At 52.0% G+C, this 22,814-nt stretch overlaps 2 protein-coding genes and 1 long non-coding RNA gene across 5 annotated transcripts in view; 1 reads left to right on the plus strand and 2 right to left on the minus strand.

The window, feature by feature from the left end:
• Positions 1 to 6,857, minus strand: part of COL5A3 (collagen type V alpha 3 chain) — a 36,601-nt gene extending 29,744 nt beyond the window's left edge. Inside the window, exons 1-6 of one of the 3 annotated variants that reach the window (XM_079114497.1) lie at positions 6,589 to 6,857; positions 2,684 to 2,842; positions 2,410 to 2,599; positions 2,183 to 2,339; positions 1,458 to 1,562; positions 972 to 1,130 (exon numbers count right to left, since the gene is read on the minus strand). In XM_079114497.1, coding sequence (XP_078970623.1) covers positions 972 to 1,130; positions 1,458 to 1,562; positions 2,183 to 2,339; positions 2,410 to 2,599; positions 2,684 to 2,842; positions 6,589 to 6,676 — 858 coding nt within the window. In that variant the 5' untranslated portion in view covers positions 6,677 to 6,857. Of the gene's footprint in view, positions 1 to 971; positions 1,131 to 1,457; positions 1,563 to 2,182; positions 2,340 to 2,409; positions 2,600 to 2,683; positions 2,846 to 3,339; positions 3,447 to 6,588 lie in introns of those variants that run through there. The other 2 variants (XM_079114496.1, XM_079114498.1) reach the window with 2 other exon arrangements.
• Positions 6,858 to 8,487: 1,630 nt separating this feature from the next.
• On the plus strand, positions 8,488 to 13,822 carry RDH8 (retinol dehydrogenase 8; the record flags this gene model as incomplete). The annotated part of the gene is made up of 6 exons (XM_079116656.1): positions 8,488 to 8,590; positions 11,312 to 11,467; positions 12,048 to 12,227; positions 13,056 to 13,149; positions 13,341 to 13,524; positions 13,607 to 13,822. The coding sequence occupies 6 exons, from the start codon at positions 8,488 to 8,490 to the stop codon at positions 13,820 to 13,822; spliced, it is 933 nt and encodes a 310-aa protein (XP_078972782.1).
• A 590-nt stretch (positions 13,823 to 14,412) lies between these two features.
• LOC306646196 lies at positions 14,413 to 21,098 on the minus strand. The gene is made up of 4 exons (XR_013759823.1): positions 20,882 to 21,098; positions 17,935 to 18,063; positions 17,722 to 17,755; positions 14,413 to 14,562 (listed from the first exon to the last, which is right to left on the minus strand). It is a non-coding gene; the product is annotated as an uncharacterized lncRNA (long non-coding RNA).
• Between the last annotated feature and the right edge of the window lie 1,716 nt (positions 21,099 to 22,814).

A 22,814-nucleotide genomic window follows, 5' to 3' on the forward strand; every position in this document is an offset into this window, starting at 1 on the left:
AGTGACCCCCCACAGTGATTGCCATCAATGGTCCCAACCAGGTACTCTTCCACCCAGTGACCTTCCCAAAGACCCCCAACCAGGGACATCTCCCAACAATAAGCACTAATTAGTGACTCCCCTACCTAAAAGCCCTTCCAGTGATCTTTAATCAATTATTCCTCCAACCAGTGATCCTCCAACAACAAATGTCCACAAGTGAGCACAACAAATGCTCCCCAACCAGGACCCTAAACACTGATTCCACTAATAATGACCCATCAATGACTTCCTAACTATAACCCATCAGGGACTTCCAAACTAATGGTCCCATTCATGATCCCCTAAAAATCACTCCTCCAAATATGACCCCAATGGGTGACTCCACTATTCATTCTAGTGACCCCCAAAAAATCCCAAACTAATGACCCCTAACCATTAGCCTTAAACAAGAGACACCAAAAACACCAATTGCTTCCATTAAAGACTTCCTACCAACCCCCAACTAGGATTATCTCAAATATTGACCTCATTCAGTGACCTTCCCAAGCAGCAGTCCCCATCAGGGAAGTCAAGTAGTACCCCAATTAGAAACTGCCCCAGGGAATAACTTTCACCAATGACCCCTATCAGTGAACCCCCACCCCCCAAAATGACATACTATCCAATGAACCCATCATCATTCACCACAGCTAATGACTCCCCTAAACAGTATTCCTCATCAAGAACCCCCTAACAGTCAGGTAGTCATCTGGGGGAGCCAGCTCCCTCCAGGGCCCCAGGACTGGAGGTGGGGGAGCAGACCTGGAAAAGCTCATAAGACAGGGTCAACTCCCTGACCGACCCCAGACGGTCATCAGCCGGCAGTCAGTTAAGAGAAGTGGGAGCTCAGGATGCGAGGCTGGATTCCAAACCATGGATGAGGGGCCAGAGAAACAGAGGCCAGAAGACGGGCCGTGGAGACCAGAAGTGACAAGGTGTGGGCCCCTCACCTGGTTCTCCAGGGAGACAGCAGGTGGACTCGGGGTCAACGACTCCTTGTTCTTCTTCTTCCTGCCCTTCCCCTTGCGACCTCGCCCTTTCTTCTTCCCTTTCCCCTTGCCCTTGCGCCGAGGAGGAAGGGTCTCTGGAAGGGTCTCACCCTGGGGGGCCTGCAGAGAGGGTCCTGTCAGGTCCAAAGTGTTCCCCAGTGGAGATGCTATTACTCTGGTCACCTAGGGCCATGCTGGCACATGACCCGTTAGTTCCCACTCAACTCGTGACCTGCAATCAAGGTCACTCAGTTATGTGACCTGCAGTCAAGGCCATTCGTGCCTGGGATCTGTTTGAAGTCAGGGGGTCACTCCGCTTTTTGCTTGGTATCAGAGATTGTTCAGTCCCATTTTGGGGGGCTTCCAAATTCACTCCCTCTGAGACCTGGAGCCAGGGATGACTCAGACTGTGACCTTAGATCAGGAGAAGCATAGCCCCTCACTCACCCCTGTGGTCACGGGGTCCAGGTTGTCACAGCCAGGCAGGTACTGCTCACAGGCCCGGAAGGCAGCTTGCGGGTCTGGGCTTATCAGCAGCTCCTGGATGTCTCCCTGGGAGAGGGTGGAGTGGGGAGAGGGGACGCAGGCTGACTCATCCCATTCCTTGGCACAGCCCCCCACCTCCTGGCAAGCAGTCTTGGTGCTTTCCCTGCCAGAGACCCTCAGCACAAGGAGAGCAGCCCCATGACAGCAAACCCTTGCAACTCTGAGAAGGAAAGGCCCTCTCAGTGCCACATCACAAGCCACACCCACCACTGCCCCATGAAGGTGCTTGGGTCCCTTGACTCAGGCACGCGGTAAGCAACTACCCTGTGCCAGGCGCCCTTCCAGGAAGGGCACAAGACCAGTGAGGTAGATGAGGTCCCTGGCCTCGTGGAGGTAACACACCTCCCGGTCACACATGGCACAGTCACCAGCCCTGTCTTGGATCACACATCACCATGAACGCTCCCACAACAGACCAAGTACGCAGCAGTAGCGCGACCCGTGGTCTTGTGGCTCTGAGCTTCAGTCGCACAGGGCAGGGATGGCGCACACCCACACTCTCTTCTCCCACCCCCTGGACTGGGGCGAGGCTGGGCATTTCCTTCTCCAATTCCTTCTCTGGATTCAGTCCATAAACCAAACTTCCCACCCTCTGCCTCGGCTTCCCTTAGCACTGAACCCTCTACCTCAAAAGTCTCCTCCCTGATGTCCTGGGTCCCCAGCACAGTGAGTCCAGCTGTGCTGAGGTTTCGAGGCTTCTGGCCCAACACAGGGGGCTGAGATTCACAGTCAGCCACCAGGGTCACTGTGTCACCATCTACGCTGACTGCCACACGGTGCCATCTGTAAGGGAAGGGTCTCAGTGCAGGTGCTTCTCACCTCATCCTTCCTTGGACACTGCCCCCACACTCACCTGCCGTCCATGAGGTTGACCTGCTGGGGCAGGGGGCTGAAGGAGTCACCTAGGAGGACCAGAGCTGGCCCCAGTGCCAGACCCAGCTGCCGGGCACCTCTCTCATCATAAATAGATAGAAGGACAGACTGATTGGCTGGCTGGGCCCGCAGAGTCATCAGCATGGAGAAGTTCACAGGAAAGCGTCCATCTGAATGGGCAGAAGGAGTGGGCAGCTCAGGAGCTTGAGAGGGTCCACGGTCCCCCAGGAGGACCCCCAGGAGCTCGGACTCACCTGGAAATAGTTCCCATGTGGGGATGCTGAGTTTGCTGGCCTTGCCCACTCTGAATGCCTGGTCACCCTCTGAAGCCCTCTGGGGGCAGAAGCCAGGCCCCTGGGAAACCCCAGTCTGGCCCCCACGCATGCCCAGAACCTTCAGCACATCCACGGGATCTGCTGCAGAGAGAAGCAGGGTGTGGAGAGGCAGTGAGAACAAACCCAGGACTCCATGATAGGGGCTTAAGTGTGGGGGCCCCCTCCTCCCCCCAAGTGTGTTTATGGCTCAGGAAGAAGAAGCCGGCCTGGGACCAGCACCCCCGCCACCACCACACAGATGTTCCGCCTGCAGCAGTCTGTTGACTCCTGGGTTTTTTTCCCCCTTGGTTTTTGGTGAGAAAAAAAGCTGACCTAGTTCTGGGATGAATCAAAGCTTCCTGGCCTGAGCCCCAGAGCCAAACTGTCCCCTTCGCTCCACTCCCCCGCACCAGCTCCCTGGGACGGCTTCCCATGCCTGGAGCCCCCTCGCCAGGGGAACCCAAGGAAAGGAGGGGCTCCCATGCACGTTCTGCCCCTGCCTCCTCCCCCTGACCTCCTCCTTGGCCCCCAATTGCTCTGAACATCTCCCTTTGACCACCATCCCTCATGACCTCCTCCCTCTGACCATCACCTACCTTGACTTCTTTCTGACCTTCTCCTCACCATCGCCCATGACCTCCTTCCACTGTGAGTCTCCTTCCTCTGACTACTCTTCTCTGCCCATTCCTGCTGACCTCTATTTCTGGATCCCCACTCTGACCTCCTTCCTCTGGCTTCTCTCCCATTCCCCCTTCTGATTGGCCCCTGACCCCTTTCCTCTGCCTTTCCCAGTTTCCTCCATCTCACCTGCGACCTCCCAGCTGTATCACTCTTTGACCTCCTCCTTCTGATCACCTGTCTCTGATAACCTCCCCCCTCTAACCCTCTCCCGCTTTTGTCCCAGCAAAGGAACAGAGCAGTCTGGCCCAACCCTATCCTAATCCCGGCCATCCTCCCAGCCCCACCCGGGGCAGCCCGACCAGTGTTAAATGAAACCACATGGCTTGGGCAGGGGTGGGTGGGGGCTTCCCCTGGGTCCAAAGCCCCTGCCCAATCCCATCCCCCCACCCTCTGCAGACTGTCCCACTAACCCCCTGACCCAGCCTCTTGGCAGGAGCTAAATTCTGCTGAGTCTGCCATGACCTCACCCCTGGGGGTGGCTCTGTTGACCTCACCACTGGAAACTTGGGTTGGGGGCCAGACATGGGGGAGATAGGGGCTTGGATGAAGACCCTCATCCCAGCTCCTCCTGGGTAGAAGCCTCATTCTCCAAACTCCACAGCCTCATCTCAGTCCCTGTTCCCTCCTGGCCAGACTCCTCTTTCTCTCTCCTCCAGGCTCCTTCCTTCTCTCTGTCCCACTTTCTGAGCCCATCTTCCAAGTCTCTGCATCCCACCATGAACCAACTAACCCATCTTGCTTGCTCTCTCTGCACCTTGGTGATTTGGTTCTTTCCATCTCTATCTCTCTGCGTGTCTCTAACTCTGCTTTTTTATCTCCATAGTTCTGCATATAGATCTCCCTTCCTTCCTTTCTCTCTCTCTCTCTCTCCCCCCCCCCCACCAACCTGCCCCCACAACCCCCACCTCTAATTGCTTGTTTTGTGGCTGGGTTATCATTAAGAGGCATTTGAGCTACAGCCCCCTGGGGCTGTGATCTGGGCTCCCAGGCTCTGCTAACCACAAGGGTCACTCCTCCACGGGACAATCTCGGTTGCCCCTTCTCGGGCCTGGGGCCCAGGGAGGACGGACGTGCACCACTTCACTCTACCCTGAGACTCTCCACTGCCCCAGACCCCAGGCTTCATGCAGTGAGAGGAGGGTCTCCCCTCAGCAACTGCTCATTCACATTTCAAAAGTTCTTCCCGGCATCTAACTGAAAAGATTACTGCTTCAATCTTGTGTCCCTTCTGTAATGACCTTTCGGAAACTGACTGCCCTTTCTTTCCATGGTTGGCTTCATGACAAAGAGACACACAAGAGGCATTGAGTCCTGCCTGCAGGGCCAGGAGGTGGGGGTCTGTCAGTGACCGGCCCACGCTTACCCCCCTCCACACACAACCCTCTCCCCTGTGCAGGCCCTCAGGGGGATGCTGGGTGGGGTCTAGGCTACAGAGGGAGGCAGGCAGGCACTAGGCTGGGACATGGTTGGGACCCCCTCAGGTGTGTGCACAAAAATTTAAAAAGTACTCGCAGGAGATGGTGCCAGTGTGGGTGGCACACTGAGTGGATAAAAGAATGGCGGGCACATCCTTTGCTGAGGGGTCAAATATAAGCCTGCGATGGGGGGATTGAAACCCAGCCACATGTCCGTGCGTGAGCTTGCCATCCTGCAGATGGTGCAAGCTGGTGTGTGATCATCATAGCTCAGATGTCGGATGGGGTTGTGGTTCTTCTACCAGTGGTTCGTGGGAGAATGTGACCAAGTCAGCGAGTGGCTGTCTGGTTGTAAATGTGGGCCATGTTTGTATGGATGCCAGGGGAAGCAAGTGTGCGAATTCGAACGTAGGAGAGCCGCCAAGGCTGTGACCATGTGTCGGGGTGGTTGACCGGTTGCCTGGGTGTGGCCACGGTGTTTCCCATTCCTGGTGTCTCCTGGGGCTTATATTCTGAGTGGATGCCTGAGATTGCATGACCGTGTGGATGTGTGAGCGTGGGAATGGGGCATAGGCCAACGCAGGATGACCCACATGGGCAGGCACCTCCCTGGACTCAAAGGAAAGTGAGCAAGTGTGGCGTGTGTATGTCGGGGGCTGAATTCACCTTAGGGAGGGATTTCCGGGAGGGTCTAGCCTGGAGTCCCCCAGATCAGGAACCCCTGAACATCCACCGCTTCAGGAGCCACGGCGTCCCCCCACCCCTGGGGCGCCCCCCACCCCTAACCCGGCGGGGCGCGGTAGGGCGCTCAGCCAGATGCGCGCAGCTGGGCGTGCGTCAGCGCTGACTCACCAGTCCCGCGGCCCCCGGGACCCCTGGGGGGCCCCAGAGAAATTCCTCGGAAAAAACACCCCAGGCTCTCGCAGCTGGGGTGGGGAACCACTTCCACTCCTACCCGGGCCCGCACTCCGCCCCGCCCCGCCCCGCCCTGCGCCCCGCCCCGCCTCGCCCCTCAGCAGCCCTCCCGGAGGCCCTGTCCATGGTGCTGATGTTGGCTCTAGGGAGCGAGGGGTGGGGGAGGGGGCGAGAGGATGGGCAGAAAGGGAAGCCGCGCCAATCTGGGGCAAAGGAAGAAGAGCGAGGTGAAGCCATTTGGGGAAGCGTAAAGGGACCTGTGGAGCCTCGAATAGCCCCCTCCCACACTCAGCCCTACTCACCATCAACCTCAGAATGGACCGCTCACGTTCTCATGGGCAATGACTTACACCCCCAAAGCACAACTACAGCCCTCACAGGGTCACCCAGAGACACACGATCTCACCTGTAGCAAACACACAGTCACTCCCAAAGTCAACCCCAGACATACACTGGCACTATATCTGGCAGTACGCACCCTCTGGGGGACCACCCTCTCACCCACAGTCGTACAATCAACATCAACCTCCACATCTAAGCCACACACAGTCTCATCTCAAATCGCTGCACACACTTTGCTACACGAATACACACACACACCTACAAATTGCATTCATTTTTATCCACCAGGCAGGAGACAGTCACACGCCTCCCAGGGCACCCCCCCCCTCCAGTTGTCACACCCACGAATCAGCCAGAGTAGGACACTTGCGTCCCACACCTCACCGTGTCCACATGCAACGTACACTCCCCTGCCCCATTCCCTACTCTGCCCAGTCTTTGGGGTCTCTCTGGGTCCAGCACCCATGTGCTATGCCCTCCCTTACAGCTCACCGGCCTGCGTCCTGGGCAGAAGCAGCAGCGCGGCCAGAAGCAGGGAGAGGCCCGCCCGCGGCTGGCCCAGGCCCCAGCGGTTCTCCATCCCAGCCCGGCCCGTGCGCAAGGCTGGGAACCGGACGGGGCGGCTGCGGGGTGCGGCGACTCCACAGGCTCGGCGCAGTCACTCGCGGAGGTCGGCTGCAGTCGGGATCCGCAGGAGACTGCCCGAGACCCCGCCCTGGCCGCGCCCTGAGCTCCAGCGCCGGGCCAGGCGGGGCTCGCAGGCGGGGGGAGGACTGACAGCTGGAGGGGGAAGTTGGGAAAGTTTTCACTGAGCGCGGATTGGCTCAGTGGGGGTGGAGCCCTGGACCAGGAGCTGGGCTGTTCTTGTCCTACCGCACAGCGCACAGCGGAGAAGGGTCACTCCCACCCAGCACTAGAATCCAGGGTCCTTTCTTCCCACCAGGCCCCTCAAAGGAGCCCTTAATTTCACTCCAGCGTGTGGCCTGCATCCAGGCCCCGGCATTAGCAGAAGTACAGCTCTGTACCAAGTTCTTTCTGGCCCACCAGGCTCCCTAGTCCCTTAGCCCCCACAAAGGAGGTCGCAGCTCCACCTAAGGCCTTGCCTTCAGGACCCTCAGTAAGAAGTCCTTGTCCTCCCTCATACCTCACCCAGGTCCCAAAATCGGGTTCCCAGTCTTACCCTAAACCTTCATCTCTCCATCCAAATCCCAGAATCGGGTGTCTTGATACTATCTTAAAGTCCCAGCAAAGATCCCAAAACAAAATTCTCACCTTCCCCCAAATTCTTAGTCCATGCCTAGCCCTCCTCTGCCTCACCCAGCCCCGTCCTAAACCCTCATGTGTGTCCCCATCCAATGGGGTAGTCTGGTCCTACCCAAAGCAGGACATTGCTGAAGAGGGGGGGAGGGATGCCTACCACTCCTGGGGTGAAGGGGAGCCTCCCTCCTCCCACCGGCATCCCCCAGGTGAAGAGGCCCTGGGGGCCAGGGAGTGATCCCATGCAACTGGACAAGTGCAGACACGCAGGATGTGAGGAACTTCCTCCAGAAAGGAACCAAAGGGGCGTCTCCTGAGCCCTGAAATGCCCCCCTCATGGGAGATGCAGGAAACGCCTCTCTCCCAGACTCGGCCTCCCCAGACAAAGAGTCTCTGTGTCCCTGGAGAGGAGGGGGTGGGGCCCCATCTGGCCTGAGTAAGAGATGGAGCACCCTGCGATGGGGCAGGGAGAGGGACTCTCCCCAAGCAACCCTCTCCCTTCCCAGGGACATCCAGGCTGAGACTTCTCCAACTAAAAGGCTCTTACAAAGTTCCTGCCCTTCCCTGCCTTGTTAGGAAGTTCTTCTTGTAGTCTTGCTTGTATTCTTCTCTGAAGGCACCCTTCCAGGACCACACTCATATCCTTACCCTTTCTCCCTTCACCAGAGATTCTTCCTCCAGAGTAGAGAGAGTAAGAGAAGAATGCCCCCACTAGTTCCCCTATGCTCACTAAAACTCTCCCTGGCCCTGAATAGTTTACACTCATAATAAAAATAAAAATCACAAAGAACAGTTATGAGTGTAGCAGGTACGGAAAATCATTTTCATGGTTTGTTTGTTTGTTGTTTGTTCGTTGTGCTGGAACCACCCAGGGCCTCATACATGCTAAGCTAATGCTTTACCCCTGAGCTATACCCCCAGCCCCTGAAAAGAAATTTTTGACAAATAAAGGAAATGAACTGTGAAGAGTTGAAGGATTTTCTCCAGCCACCTGTTCAGAGTTGTGCCGGCCACAATCGCGGTCTCCCAGGGCCCCTTTGCTCTGCAAGGGATCACGTAGAAGGAGCTTAGGAGGGAGCGAAGGGTGGGGGCAGTCAGCTCTGTCTGGAGTCAAGTGTCCAGGGAGGGGTCGATATGGCCTCCGCGCCCAGAACTGTGCTGATTTCAGGCTGTTCATCAGGAATTGGCCTGGAGCTTGCTGTGCAGTTGGCTCAGGACCCCAGACAGCGTTACCAGGGTAAGGGGCCCGAGGCGGGCCTGGGAGACAGCAGGGGTGGGCACGGCTTCTTAAGACCCTGGAACCCCACGCCGTCTCCGCCATCTCATCCCTTCCAGCTTCCCTACTCTCCCTCCAGATCATCCTCTGGCCCAACAAATATCTCTTGCCTATCCGCCGTGTGTCAAGCACTCTTCTGGGTGCTAGAAACAGCTGTGAACGAGAGACGAAAATCTCAGCTGGGGTAGTGGTGTCCTGTGGGAGGGGAGGGAAGACAGACAAACATAAAAAGAAATTGCAGTATGTCTGGTCCTCATAAGTGCCGAGGAGCAGGACAGAGCCAGGCAGGAGCAAGCCTGGGGCGAGTGAGCGGTGTAACAGAAGGGCTGCCTGGGAAGACTTCGCTGAGAGGTTTGTCTGGGCATTCCTGAGGATGGATAATTGCCTCGCTGACTCTGCCTACCCCCCAGATTACTACTTCAGGATAAGCCTCTTATGTGCTCTTGACCTTGGAGACTTAACGGGAGCCCTCTAGTTCCAGGTACTTGCCTTCCCGCAGGTCTGGAGTAAATTGCTGCAACCTGCACCCCAACCCTAGGAACCTCTGACCTGGAACAGGCTGGAGTGTAATTAGGCAAGGGCAGTTACTTAAGCACAGGCTGCTGGCGTAAGTGCAATGCCCCAGTTGGCCAGGCTGCTTCTCCAGCCCTCTGCCCTCTGTTTTAGAGGCACACAGCATTGAGTGTCAGCCCAAAGGCCAGTGTGCAGAGAAGAACTTGTGTAACTGTAGGTTGGCAGATGGGCATATAAAATGGCTAACGGGTAATGTTTATTGAACTCTTATTATGTCCCGAGAGTCATTTAAGTGCATCTAATATGTCACTTACTCCTCACATCACCCCTGGTGAACAGGCCACTTACTATCTTTTGCCTTATTTTAGGAATGAGACAGAGGTACAGACTACCAAAGGTCCTTGCTCAGGGTCAAAGGCAGGGATTTGAACTCAGACAGCCAGAAGCTGGGACCACATTTGTCACTCAACTGCGTGCAGATGCCAGTAACCCCATTCAGCTACATCAGCCTTGTGAATCATACAGACTAACATACACAAATCAATGCCCCCGAGGAGCTACATGTGTGGCTGTGGATACATGCACGGAGGGGTATGCAAACATGTATGCGTACTGCATATGGTGAGGCCATGCTCAAGATAGGCACGGGTTTACTACAAACTCAGGTTCAAATCTCAGTTCTAACTCTTGCTAGGGGTGAGACAGGCAAATAACTCCACCTTGCCAAGTCTCAATTTGTTGATCTATATAATGGGGATAATAACCTTACCTACCTATTCTAGTTACTATTGCTAAAATATGAATCATCCCAAAATGTATGTTGTAAAACAACTACACTCTTTTGATTTTCCATCTACAGCTGACATAGGTCATGAATTCAGGAAGGGCTCAGCAGGGTGATTCAGGCTCAGAGTCAAAGGTCACAGCTAGCAGAGTGGAGACTTGAACACGTGGGGCTGGGAAGGCAGCTCACTCCCTTCCTGTAACCTTAGGAATTCTCCGCGTAGTCTTTCTTCCTCAGCTTGCTTGGGTTTCCTCTTGGCATGGTAGCCTCAGGAAAACTGGGCTGTTCCATGATGGCCAAAGGCAAGTGAGGCAGAAACTGCAAGACCTTCTTGGATCAGACTTCAGAAACTACACTGTGTCACTTCCATTGGTTTCCAACTGGTCACACAATTCAACAGGAAGGTAGGAGCTCAATGGTAGCATGCATGTGGCCCTGGGCTCCAGCCCCAGTACTGAGGAGGGGTTCAATGGGAGAGGAAAGGAATTTGATTCAAGGTCTATGTACACACATGCATATCTGCATACATGTGTGCCTAAAGCTGGGGATCAACCTCAGGGCCTTGCCCATGCTCAACACACATGCTCCCACTGGGGTACATGATTTCATGTTTTGATGGAGGAGTGGCAAGATTGGAGGAGAGTTTGTGCAAAGGGAGATATTGCAACCATTTTGGGGAAAACGAGTTAGTGAAATAGTTTGTAGAGTCCTTGCAAGTTGGAGACAGTGCTTAGCACAATGCAGTAAATGCTGGATGAACTGGAATTTGTTACATTGATGCTGCAAATGTGGTTATTCCTACTTGAGTGTGCAAAGCATGTGTGCTGGCTTTAGGTGTGCATGAATTTTTTCTCATGGCAATCTAGTTTATAGTTATGTTTCTATTGTCTTACTCATTAGATTATGGACTTCTCAAAGGAAGGAATCTTATCTTTTGCGGGAGAGGAGCTACTGGGGATTGAACCCCAGGTTTCTCCATCACTAAATCACATCCCAACCCTTTTAATTTTTTTTATTTTTAGACAGGATCTTGCTGAGGTGCCCAGGCTGGCCTTGAACTTGCCATCCTCCTGCCTCAGCCTTCCAAGTAGCTGGGATTACAGGCATGTGCCACCATGCCTGGCAGGACCTTGTCTTATTTCACACGATAGTCTAAGCACCTAGAATAAGCATAGTGAGTAGTACATGCTCAACAAATTTTTGTAGGATAGATGGATGTGGTTGCGTGTCGACACATGTGCACAAGCGTGCCTCTGCTGGATGTGTGATAAACCCAGGTGTGCAAGCCTATAGGTCTCCATCCTCTGGAACTGCTCGTACAAGACAACAGAAATATCCAAGGAATGGAGCCAGTTGCCTGTGCCAACTCTGTTCTCTTCCCCCAGTGGTGGCTACCATGAGGGACCTGAGAAAGAAGGAGATGCTGGAGGCAGCTGCTGGGGAGGCTCTGGGAAAGACCCTCACTGTGGCCCAGCTGGATGTGTGCAATGATGAGTCAGTGGCCCAGTGTCTCGACTGCATCCAAGAAGTGGACGTGCTGGGTGAGACTTTGCAGCCCCCAGGGCCATTCACTGCTCCATGATCTAATTAGAAACCCTCATCTCAGCAAGGTCTGAGTCTTAGCCCTCTGACCTTACCAACAAGCTCCCATCCTCCACAAAAGGGTAGACCAATTGGCCCAGAACCGGGACTACCAATTAGTTCATTAGGGATGCAAGAAATGATCTGAGAGCTGGGGGTGGAGTGGATTTAATGGATAGACATTATCACATATGGAGAAACCCATATGTGGTTGGAAAAATTACTTAGATGAGTCACTTGGGGAAGGAAACATGATGAAGCAACAACTCATAATCCCTAAGCGGCCTTCTTGGGAGGGTGGGTGTAGCTGTTTTGCAGCAATTTGGGGTCAGAGCTGAATTTCTCATGCATTACAGGCATGCAGTTCCTTGTGGCCCCTCCTCCCACCCTGGGCTAAGGTCCCCTATAACAAATGCTAAACTGCTTAAACATCTTCGCGGAGTTTGGAGTGGGGCTAAAAGGGTGATCTGAAGAGTGTCCTCAGTGACACTAAAGGAGCTGGCGGAAGTCCCATGTAACGCTCCACATGCCTCTCCTCAGTGAATAATGCCGGAGTGGGCCTGGTGGGGCCCCTGGAGGGGCTCAGCATGGATTCCATGCAGAACGTCTTTGACACCAACTTTTTCGGGGCCATCCGTCTGGTCAAAGCTGTACTTCCAGGAATGAAGAAGAGGCGAAAAGGCCATATCGTGGTGGTCAGCAGTGTCATGGGTCTGCAGGGTGAGCCCCGGAAACCAACCCTTACGTAGTCCTCCAGCATCTGACCCTTCCCAGCTGAAAGGATGGCAAATAGGTTTCAGCTCATTCCAGATGAGCCTGGAGAGCTGTGTGGAGAAAGATTCCGAAGCTCAGAAAGAAAAAGTTCTAAGATAGATTAACATGTCTGCCATGGTGTAAAAATAGGCAGTGATGGTATACATGCCGTCAACAGCCGTCTGCATCCCAGAATCGGCTCCACTCTGGGCATCTCCAAAACACTCTTCCAACCATCCCCCCAAACCCAAAAGGACCACCAGAACTCCTGTTCCTGAGGCTCCTCAGTGCCAAACACAGCCCACCAGACCCTGGAGATAGCTGGATCTAGGACTCCGAGGCTCAGCAGAAAATAGAGCAGTAATTGATTAGCGATGTCTGCAATGGCCTACTCTGGAGGACACTTACTTGCCATTCACACTCCTGGGTCTGTCCCCTCCCCAGCAGCCTCTAAGGAGTCCACTCTACTGGCACCCTGCCATAGAGAAGCACTGTCAAGGGCCCTAATGAATGGCACCTGCTCCCATGGGTATACAGAATCCCATGCCTACATGTCCCAGGGGTACATGGGGTAGAAGGAAACAGGAGTTTCCTGGGATGAGGGGGAACCAGAAGAGATGGCACCTGGCACCCTAAGACCACCCTGATCTGGCCCAATATGTCCCAACCCAACACATCGGCCCCATTTCCTCCTCGTTTTGATCCCCAGATCCTCTTTGTTCTGTGTCCCAAAGACCCCATTACTCTGGGACCCACGAAGCCCCTCACACATGAGGCCCCCTTCAATCCTCTCAGGTGTCATGTTCAATGATGTCTATTCAGCTTCCAAGTTTGCCCTGGAGGGATTCTTCGAGAGTCTGGCTATCCAGCTGCTTCAGTTCAACATCTTGTGAGCCTGCGCTGGGGCAGCCAGGAGCACGGGCAGTGGAGGGGAGGCAGAGGAAAGGGAGGGACAGCGGTGGGGTGGGGAGGTAGGGAGAGGGGAGAGCAATGATCGGAAATCGGTGCAGAGGAGGCCAGGGGCTGGGGGATGGAGGAGTGGGGCGGGGCACCAGGCCCACTGCCCTGCTCCTGTGCCAGCATCTCCCTGGTGGAGCCCGGCCCTGTGGTCACTGACTTCGAGGGGAAGCTCATGGCTCAGGTTTCCGCCGCCGAGTTCCCGGGCACCGACCCCGAAACCCTGGCCTACTTCAGGGACTTCTACCTCCCCGGCTCCAGGGAGCTCTTCCGCTCAGTGGGACAGAGCCCAAAGGATGTGGCCCAGGTGAGTGACCCAGAGAACAGGCCAGGTACGCAGGGGTGTGGGGGGCTCTCGAGGCCCCAGAGCTCAGGGGTCCATCCCGCAGGCCATTGCCAAGGTCATCGGCTCGACCCGGCCACCTCTGCGTAAACAAACCAACGTCCGCTACCTCCCGCTGCCCGCGCTCAAAGCCCTGGACCCCTCGGGCAGCCTGTACGTGCGAACTGCCCACAGCCTCCTCTTCCGCTGGCCACGCCTGCTCCACCTTGGCCTCCGTTGCCTGGCCTGCGGCTGCCTCCCAGCCCGGGTGTGGCCTCGATGAGCAGAGACTTGCTGGGCCTGCCCGCCCCTGAACAGAGCTGCCAGGGCTCCGAGGCCACACCCAGTTCTGGGGCGGCGCAGACTCTCGCTCACTCGTTCATTCCATTCATAAATTCATTCAGCAAACCGCCTGCATCGCTCTATGCCTGGGCATTGCTGAAATCCCAGAAAGGGGCTCCAGTCCTCAGTCCTCTGCCGTAGTCAGGGCTGGGGCAGCGAAAGAGACCTGGGACCCGGGCTGCCCACACGGGGAGAGGGTGTCGCCCTCCTGGAGGAAGGGGCATTGTCATGGACCTTGAAGAGCAAGACAGCCTCTGCTTCATTCAACCTTAGGACTTCATGATCCCGAACCCGGGAACACAGGGATGATCAGAACCTCCGCCCCCATCCCCCACACACTCAGAACCGAGGGAAGGCGTGGTCTCAACTTTCCTGCTCACATACACCATTAGCAAAATGTGTTTGTGTCCACACAACAATGTACATCTATTTTTCCCATTAAATGTATAGAACCACAAGCTGTAATTACAATAAATATTTAATAAAACTGAATTTTCTAAATTTTAATAAATTCAAAAGTCAACAGGGTCCCCAAGATGGTGTCACCAAGTTTCTCTTTCTCCAAAGACTTTGGAAGCAAATGGACTTTGGGTTTAAATGCTGACTCTGCTCCTGCTCGTAGGTAGCCCTGGACAGGTGCTTCTCCAGACATCTCTGTACAGCAGCAGTGGCGACAGCAAGCTGAAATGACAGAAAAAGTCCCCATCATTGGTTCATTTCACTTGAAGTGTCCCTCATGCTTGGCATTTGAATGCCAGCCTCCAAGGGAAGCGTCTCATTACTCATCTTGTCCACCCTGTGGCCTATGAGATGGAGTCACTCAGGACCTTGCCCAGTTCTCAGTTGGGAAACCGAGTTGTGGGGAGCGCAGGGGAGGACCAGAATGAGCCTGGGTCTGTCCGATTCCCAAGTCTGTGTCGGGTTCACGGTTGCTGGTCTGCAGGGATCTCTTCAAGGAAAAGGGAAACTGAGTCCCAGGCCTTAGAGAGAGGGCTCTTTGTGTCTCTGCAAGTGTCGGGAGTTACTTTTGCTCAGCTTTGTTGGTTGGTTGGGGAAGTCAACTCCTTGGCCCTCCTCCGTACTGGACTTCTGAAGCCATGTTAGAATACACAGTCAGCCCTCAGCCTCCTGGCAGGATGGTTCCAGAACCCCAGCAGACACCAAAACTCAAGAGGCTCAAGTCCCTCATATAAAGTGGTGTGGTGTTTGCATAAAGTCTCTGCACTTACTCCTGTATATTGTCACCTCTCAGTGACTTATGATACCAATGCACCATAAAAACTATGGAAATGGTTGTTACAATGTATTGTTTAGGGGATAATGACAGGGGGAAGTCCGTGTATGTTTAGCACACAGGTAATTATTTTTAAAAATTCCAGCCTGCATTTGGTTGAAACTATTATCTAATTCTACAGGAAATGAGATAGCGGGAATGGTTGTATAACCTTGTGAACATACTAAGACACACTGAATTGAATGCTTTAAAATCACAAACTATGTGGTGAAAATTAATGGTGAATTACAGTTTAATAGAAATTCAATCGACTTTTTAAAAAGTCAATTATAGGCATCCCTGTGATGGAGGGAGGTCTTCTGATTATCCCAGGAGGTCTCCCCATGAATTGTATCAACAAATTTTCCTGTCCTTTGGCTTCCAGTTCTGCTGGGTTCTGCCAATGGGAGGCACTTGCTGGTGATCAGAGGGTGGCAGAATGTCTTAGTTCATTTTCCATTTCTCTAACAAAACACCTGAGACTGGGTAATTTGTAAAGAAAAGAAGATTATTTAGCTCACAGTTCTGGAGGCCCAAACATCAGCTTCTGTTTGGCTCTGGTGGGGGCCTCATGGAAGATGGAATGCTGAAGAGGTCACACAGTTGGAAGCCAGAGAGATTTCTTTTTTTTTTTTTTTTTTTAAACAGTATTGGGGATTAAATTCAGGGGCACTTTACCTCTGCTACATGCAGCTACATTTCCAGTCCTTTTTACTTTTTGAGACAGGGTCTCATTAAGCTGCTGAGGCAGCTTCAGCCTCCTGAGTAGCTGGAATTACAGGCATGCAGCACCATGCCCAGCTTCTTGTAAAACAATCCACTCTCATGACTATTAATTTACTCTGAGAGATGAGCACTAATCCCTTCTAAGGGGAGTACCTGCCATGACCTAATGGCCTCCTACTGGACCCACCCCTTCATGATTCCACCCACCATCCCTTAGTACCCCCACCCTGGGGACCAGTCCTTGAACCTCTGGGGAACAAATTACATCCTAAACCATAGTAGAGGAGAAAGAGCAGGGTACTTATCTTCAAAGTTCCCTTATTCGTGGTCAAGGTGTACTAGCAACATCTATCTCTGCCCTAACTCAAATAAAATTAAAAAATAAAATAAGGCACTAGCTCCAGTCCAGGCACCACTGAACTACTTCCTCTCTTTGCCTCTTAAAGATGGTGATGGGCCCAGTGCAGGGCACACCTGGAATCCCAGCTCCATGGGAGGCTGAGGCAGGAGGAGCTCAAGCCTGAGGCCAACCTGGGCAACTTAATGAGACCTTGTCTCAAAACAAAAGTTAACAAGGGCTGGGAATGCAGCACAGGGGTACAGCACTAGCATATGAGAAGCCCTGGGTCCAACTCCCACCAGTAGAGGACAAAAAGATGGTGATGAGACCTCACAGTTGCCAATGACAGCACTTTTCCATCCTCCTGGGGCTCAACAGTACCCGGTCCCCATCTTTTCAATTGTTCTTGCATTCATCGCCCACCAAATGACGCACTTTGAGGACCCTGATTGACATATGCTCATTGTAAAGCAGAGAAGCAAAATTCACACTCGCAGCCCACTTGTGTCCACACCCACCTGCATGCTCCTGACTCACACTGACTTCCTCTGAAAGTCTTTACCATCCTGAATTTTGCCACCAACATTCCTTTGCTTTTTCAAAAATTCCCTGAAATACATCATTTTATTTATTTTATTTTTATTATTTTATCTTATTTCATGGCAGGGCCTCCTGCAAGCTAGGCAAGCACTCTACCCCTGAGCTACATCTGCAGCTGTTTTTTATTTGATTTTAAGGTAGGGTTATGCTAAAATTGTGAAGGCTGGCCTTGAACTTGCAATCCTCCTGTCTCAGTCTCCCATGTGGCTGGAATTACAGGTGTGCACCACCATGCCTGACTTAAGAAAAAAAAATGATCTCTTTGCCATGAAGGAGAAACCATCATAGGCATCCAAAGTAGGAGCTTAGTCAATACTTAGTTACCGGTGGGGGGCAGCGGGTTGTGGAGCCTTGCTGGGGGTGGTGACTTAGGCTGAGTCCTTCACAGATGCCCTGCATCCCTGTCTACTTGTCATCTATTTCCCAAGGCTGGTGATGCCTTGAGCCCCCAGAACCCACCCCACAAATTCCTTTGTTGCTTAAATCACCCTGACTCAACTTCTGTTGCAAAGGAAGAATCCTTGCAACTCCAAGTGGTAACCATATAAACAAATACAGAGAGGATACAAAAAGCTGTTATTAAATTCTAGCTGGATGCGATTGCTGACCGGGGGAGATTGGCAAATGCTCAGAAGATGCTAAATACAGGCCAGTTCTGGGGTCTGGATTGCTACACGCACACACCCCTCCCCCAATCCTCCCTCTCTCAGCAGAGATAAACTCATTCTTCCAACTGCTCAGGCCAAAAATCATCTCACGTTCCTCTCACACCTCGCAGCGGATGTCCTCCCTCTGGGGATCGAAGCCAGGACTTGCACACGCTAAGTTGTACCACTGAGCTACACCTCCCAGCCCGCCATCTCCATGGCCCCCACCTTGTGAAGCCACCGTCCATTCTCACCTAGGGCACAGTTGGCTCTCCACATCCAAGGGATCTGCATCGGTGGAACGGAAGATGGGAAAGACAATAAAAATAATACAAATAAGCAACACAGCATAACAATGATTCATTGGGTATTTTAAGCCATCTAGATGATTTAAAGTATACAGGAAGATGCACGTAAGTTCCCTGTCATTTTATATAAGGGGCTTGAGCACCTGCAGATTTAAATACCTGTGGGATCTTGAACCGATGCCCCATGCATCCGAGGGACAACTGTATCGCAGCAATCTCCTCATCTCATCTCCCGCTTTCTGTGTCTGCTCTCTGACAATCCATTCTCCACACCGCAGCCAAGGAACCCTTTATAAAAACATCATTTGAAGACTGAGGATGCACTCAATGGTAGAGTACATGCTCAGCATGCACAAGGTCCTGGGTTCAATCCTTAGCACATTAAAAAGATAATTTATCCATGCGTGGTGGCCTACACCTGTCATCCCAGTGACTCAGGAGGCTGAGGCAGGAGGATCGTGAGTTCAAAGCCAGCCTCAGCACCTTAGCAAGGCCCTCAGCAACTCAGGGAGACCCTGTCTCTAAGTAAAATATTTAAAAAGGGCAGGGAATGTGGCTCAGTTGTTAAGGATCCTGGGTTCAATCTCTGTACCCGCCCCCCCCCAAAAAAAAAGACCAGGTTAAAAAAATAATTTAGGGCTGGGGTTGTAGCTCAGTAGTAGAGTGCTCATCTATTAGGCATGAGGCCCTGGGTTTGATCCTTAGCGCCACATAAAAATGAAATAAAGGTATTGGTCCACCTACAACTAAAAAATATATTTAAAAAATAATAAATTAAATGGATCAAATGTTCACAATGTCTTAAAAATTAAAACTATATTAAAGAAAATTTTAAAAAATATTCTCCTACCCTCCCCTTTTAATTTAAATGGATCAAATGTTCACAATGTCTTAAAAAAATAAAATTATATTAAAGAAAATTTTTAAAAATATTCTCCTACCCTCCCCTTTCTCTCTCTTCCCTGAATCTTGAGTCTCATCCCTACCTATTGTAACACAACTGGGTTATCTCACCGGATTTTTTTTTTCTCTTTGTTTTTTTTGTTTTTGTTCCTGTTTTTTGCACACATGGTAAACACGGATTCTTCCACTGAACTACATCCCTAGTCCTAGATATTTATGATTAAACAAGAGAAAAAAACTGATGATTGAATAAACCAACTGTGGTATATCCAACAATGGAATATTATTTGACCCAAAAAAGGAACTGACACATATAACACATGGATGGACTTGGAGGACACCATGCTAAGTAAAATAAGTCAGTCACAAAAGGACAAATGCCACATGATTCTGTTTCTATGAAGTGTCCAGAACAGAGAAACCCATCAAGATGGAGAATAGGACTGTGGCTGTCAGGGACCAGGGGAAGGGAATAGGAGCTTGTGTTTAATGGGAACAGAGTTCGAGTGAGGAAGATGAGAAAGTTCTGGAGATGGGTAGTGGCTGAACAACAGTGTGAATGTGTGTAACACCACTGAAAGGTACACTTAACACCGTTCAGATGGTAAGTTTCACATTATGCATATTTTACCATGATTTTTAAAGTAGAGTATTTTCATGAGAAAAATAGTACTCTTTTTTACCCTTCCGCTAAAAAAAGTAATAGTACTTTCATAGTACTATTTTACTCTTCCACTAAAAGCGGCATATGATACCCATGATTTTGAACTTCAGTTCTCCTCTTGAATAATATCCCTTTGAGGGCTTTCTGCCTCAACCCAAACAGCCATCCTCATTCTTTTGAAAATCTGCAACGTGTTGCATTGTGTAGATGAAAAATAATTTATACAATGGTCCACTACTGATATATCTCTGTGCTCTCTCCAGGTTTTTTTGTTTTGTTTTGTTTTTTGTTATTTTGGTTTTGGCTTTTGGAGTTTTTTTACTTCCTGTTCTATAAGTGGCTGCCTTTGTGTGCATACATCATTTCACACACGTGTAAGTGTTTCCGTCGTGGGGTTACTTGGCTGAAGAACCTACGCATCCATCATTGTTATGAACATGATTGGATTCGTCTCCATCCTGGAAGGCAGTGTCCACGGGTAAGCTCGCTTGCTTCCCTACAGCCCCGTAGCAACAACCTGTCAGCAGTCTTCTGACCTTATGCAAATCCACTGGACAAAAACTGGCATTTCACTGCGGTTTTAACATGCATTTCTCCTATTATGAGTAGGGCTGAATATCTTTTCATATAGTGGAGAAACTTTTGTGTTTCATTTGTTGCAGACATTCTGATCCCATCTTTGCCAAATTTGTTTTTAATTGGATTGTTGGTACTTTTATTGTTAATTCCTAGAAACTCTTTATATAGAGAGGAGATGAGGAGGTCTATGATAGAAAGCTCAAGACTTTTCCCAGTTTTTCTTTCTCTTTTTTCTTTCATTTTTTTAACTTTCAAGTCATACTAAGAAAGGACATGTTCCAGACGAATTCTGTTAAAACAAAAAGATAATATCAATCCTCTTTTCAAAATTTCCCTGCGGCTTCTTGTCTTATTTAGATTCGAATCCACAAGTACGTGATCTGTCGCTGAACATGTGCCTCCAGTATTTCCTCCTTCCACTCCTTCCAGCAACTCTGCTCTGCTTGCTGTTTCTTAACAGTCTGAGCACACTCAACTGGCCCTCTGTCCACATGGTCCCTTTTTTCACCTCCTTCAAATGCTCAAATTCACCTCCTCAGAGAGGCCCTCCCTGGTCCTCTGCCCGTCATTTGCTTATTCAAGGACAGGTCCTCCACCGGGCTGGGAGCTCTGTAGTGAGGGTGGGCTCTAATTCCACCACACTTCCAGATCCAGGAGGTCTAATCCTAGGCAGTCGGCTCTAAATGTGGCTGCTGAATTATTCTTCCCTCTTAGCAAACGACTTCTCTTGAAAAGACTCATTGCCAGCAGCGACCTCCCAAGACAGAGAGGAGAGGCACGAGATGTCCATAGGGATTGGGAAGTAAGGCCAGATTCTGAAATATTGGGAAAACAAATGAGTGCTCAGAAGCCCAAGGAGACCATGGAATGACCAGGGAGCCTGGGCTGGGACTGGGAGTGACCCCACTGGGCACATCTCGGCACGATGATCGGTGCTGAGAAACTCCTGACGTGTCCTACCTGGACCAGAATCAGCACCTCTGTGAGCCTCGGTTTCTTCATCTGTGAAATGAAGAGTTGCTGAGGTCTCTGTCAAGTGCTGGAACATAGTAGGTGATTAATAAATGTCAGCTGCTCTCTTGGTGATGGTAGTGCTTCTGGGCCTCCCGAGTCCCACCCGGCCTTTCTTGGGAAGCCCTGGGCTCTCAGCCCTAGGGGAGGGGTAAAACAGGCCTGCGAGGACACGGCCCGGCAAGGCCGCTCCTCCCGCCCGCGCCTCCGCGGTGCAAACCCCCGGGTCCCAGGGAGGGGAAGGCGGTGACTCGGAGCGGCTGCAGCAGCTGCTCCGGGCTGGCCGCCAGCGCCCCCTCCCTCCACCGCCGGCATTCCTGCGGGAGGGGCCGAGCGCGGCCAGGGGCTGGCCGGAGACCCGCTGGCGCCCTCTCGTGGCGAAGTGCGAGAGGCCCACTGGACTTGCACGTTAACCGAGTCTGACCGACCTGGATCAAACCCTCAGCTACTCTTGGGATCCCCTAGAACTCCCTCCCAATCTAGGCTCAGGAGTTCAACTCCATCACTTCACTAGCTGTGTGGCCTTGAGAAGACGTTCAACCTCTCTGTCCCCGGGTTTCTTAGGTGCACAATTTGGGGCAGGAACCTTCACCTTTCTAGTGCCTCCATTTTTCTCATCTGCAAAATGGGCCCATGATGATCCTCAACTCATTAGACTAATGAGAGGATTAAAAGAGATCGGTGAACATGTGTACGGTAAAAATGTCCACTCCTCAAGGCCCTGTTGGCTGCTGTGTCCCCAACACCTATAATAAGGCTGGGCATGAATGTGTCCAATACACATTACTGAACAGAAGCTAATCATTCTATGTGGGGCACTTGAGGTTGGGGTCAGGGACAGCTGTGTGAGTGGCCCTCTGTGGTCACAATGCCCCCATCCTTTGGCTCTCTGGTGGCAAGAATACTGCCCGGGATCCTCCTGTTCGTTTTCAATGTGTCCCCTCCTCTCCTGTGCTCATTGGTACCTCCCTTTCTGGGCCCAGCCCAAAGTCAGAGCAAAACCTCAGGAGCCACAGGTCTGAGCATGCTTCAGGAAGGCTCAGGTGCTTTCTACCTGTCAAGAATGGTAGAGGAGGGACGGGCTGCTCCTTGCTCCTCAGCCAGGCCTCCAAGTGGGAGAGACTGAGGTACTGGGGAGGGGAGCCCCAGCTGGAGACAAAAATGGCAGGACCTCAGGGGCCCTGGCACCCTGACTTTTGAGTCATCCCCTGTCCTGGCCCTCTAATAAAGGGTGACAGAGGTGCCAAGGTAATCCCACCCCCAGACAAGGGAGAGCAGAGCAGAACAGAGCTGGCGGAGGCTTCCCGAGACGAGACTGCAAATGGACACCAGCAATCCAGAGTCTCCAATAAAAGTCTGAACTGTCCCCTCGGCCAGCTCTTAATTTGATTCTGTTGATTTCTTTTCTTCCTTTCTTTGTCCGTGGCACGGGGGACCCCTGGCTTGCTGCTACCCACCTGCCTGATCTGGGGCAAGTCGCTCACCTCCTGGAGTTGGCTTCCCTCACCTCTGCAGTGGGTTCCTGCTTGGGCGTGGCCATGGGAGGCATGCGTGTGCAGAGCCAGCGTGTTCTCTGTACGCGCTGCGAGTCAAAGGCGACGTTCTGCCTGCCCTCTTGGTTTCTCACACACTGGGATTCCAGCCCTCTAACAAAGACAGGGTCAGGAAAGTGGGTGCACATCGAGTCCTAATTCAGGGAAAGCAAGGTTTAAGGAGAAAATCCACCATAGGTTTAGTAAGCTCACAGTCATGTCCATCGCGCACAGGCAGGATTTTGTCTGTTGCATCCACAGCCGTGCACCTTGCATGCTGAGTAGGACCCGGCTAGTAAATGTGTGATGAACCTTTGTTGGATAAATGTGTATTATCATAGTCTTGGGGA

This window comes from Sciurus vulgaris (genome assembly GCF_902686455.1).
Source record: "Sciurus vulgaris genome assembly, chromosome: 16".
Taxonomy (NCBI): Eukaryota; Metazoa; Chordata; class Mammalia; order Rodentia; family Sciuridae; genus Sciurus; species Sciurus vulgaris.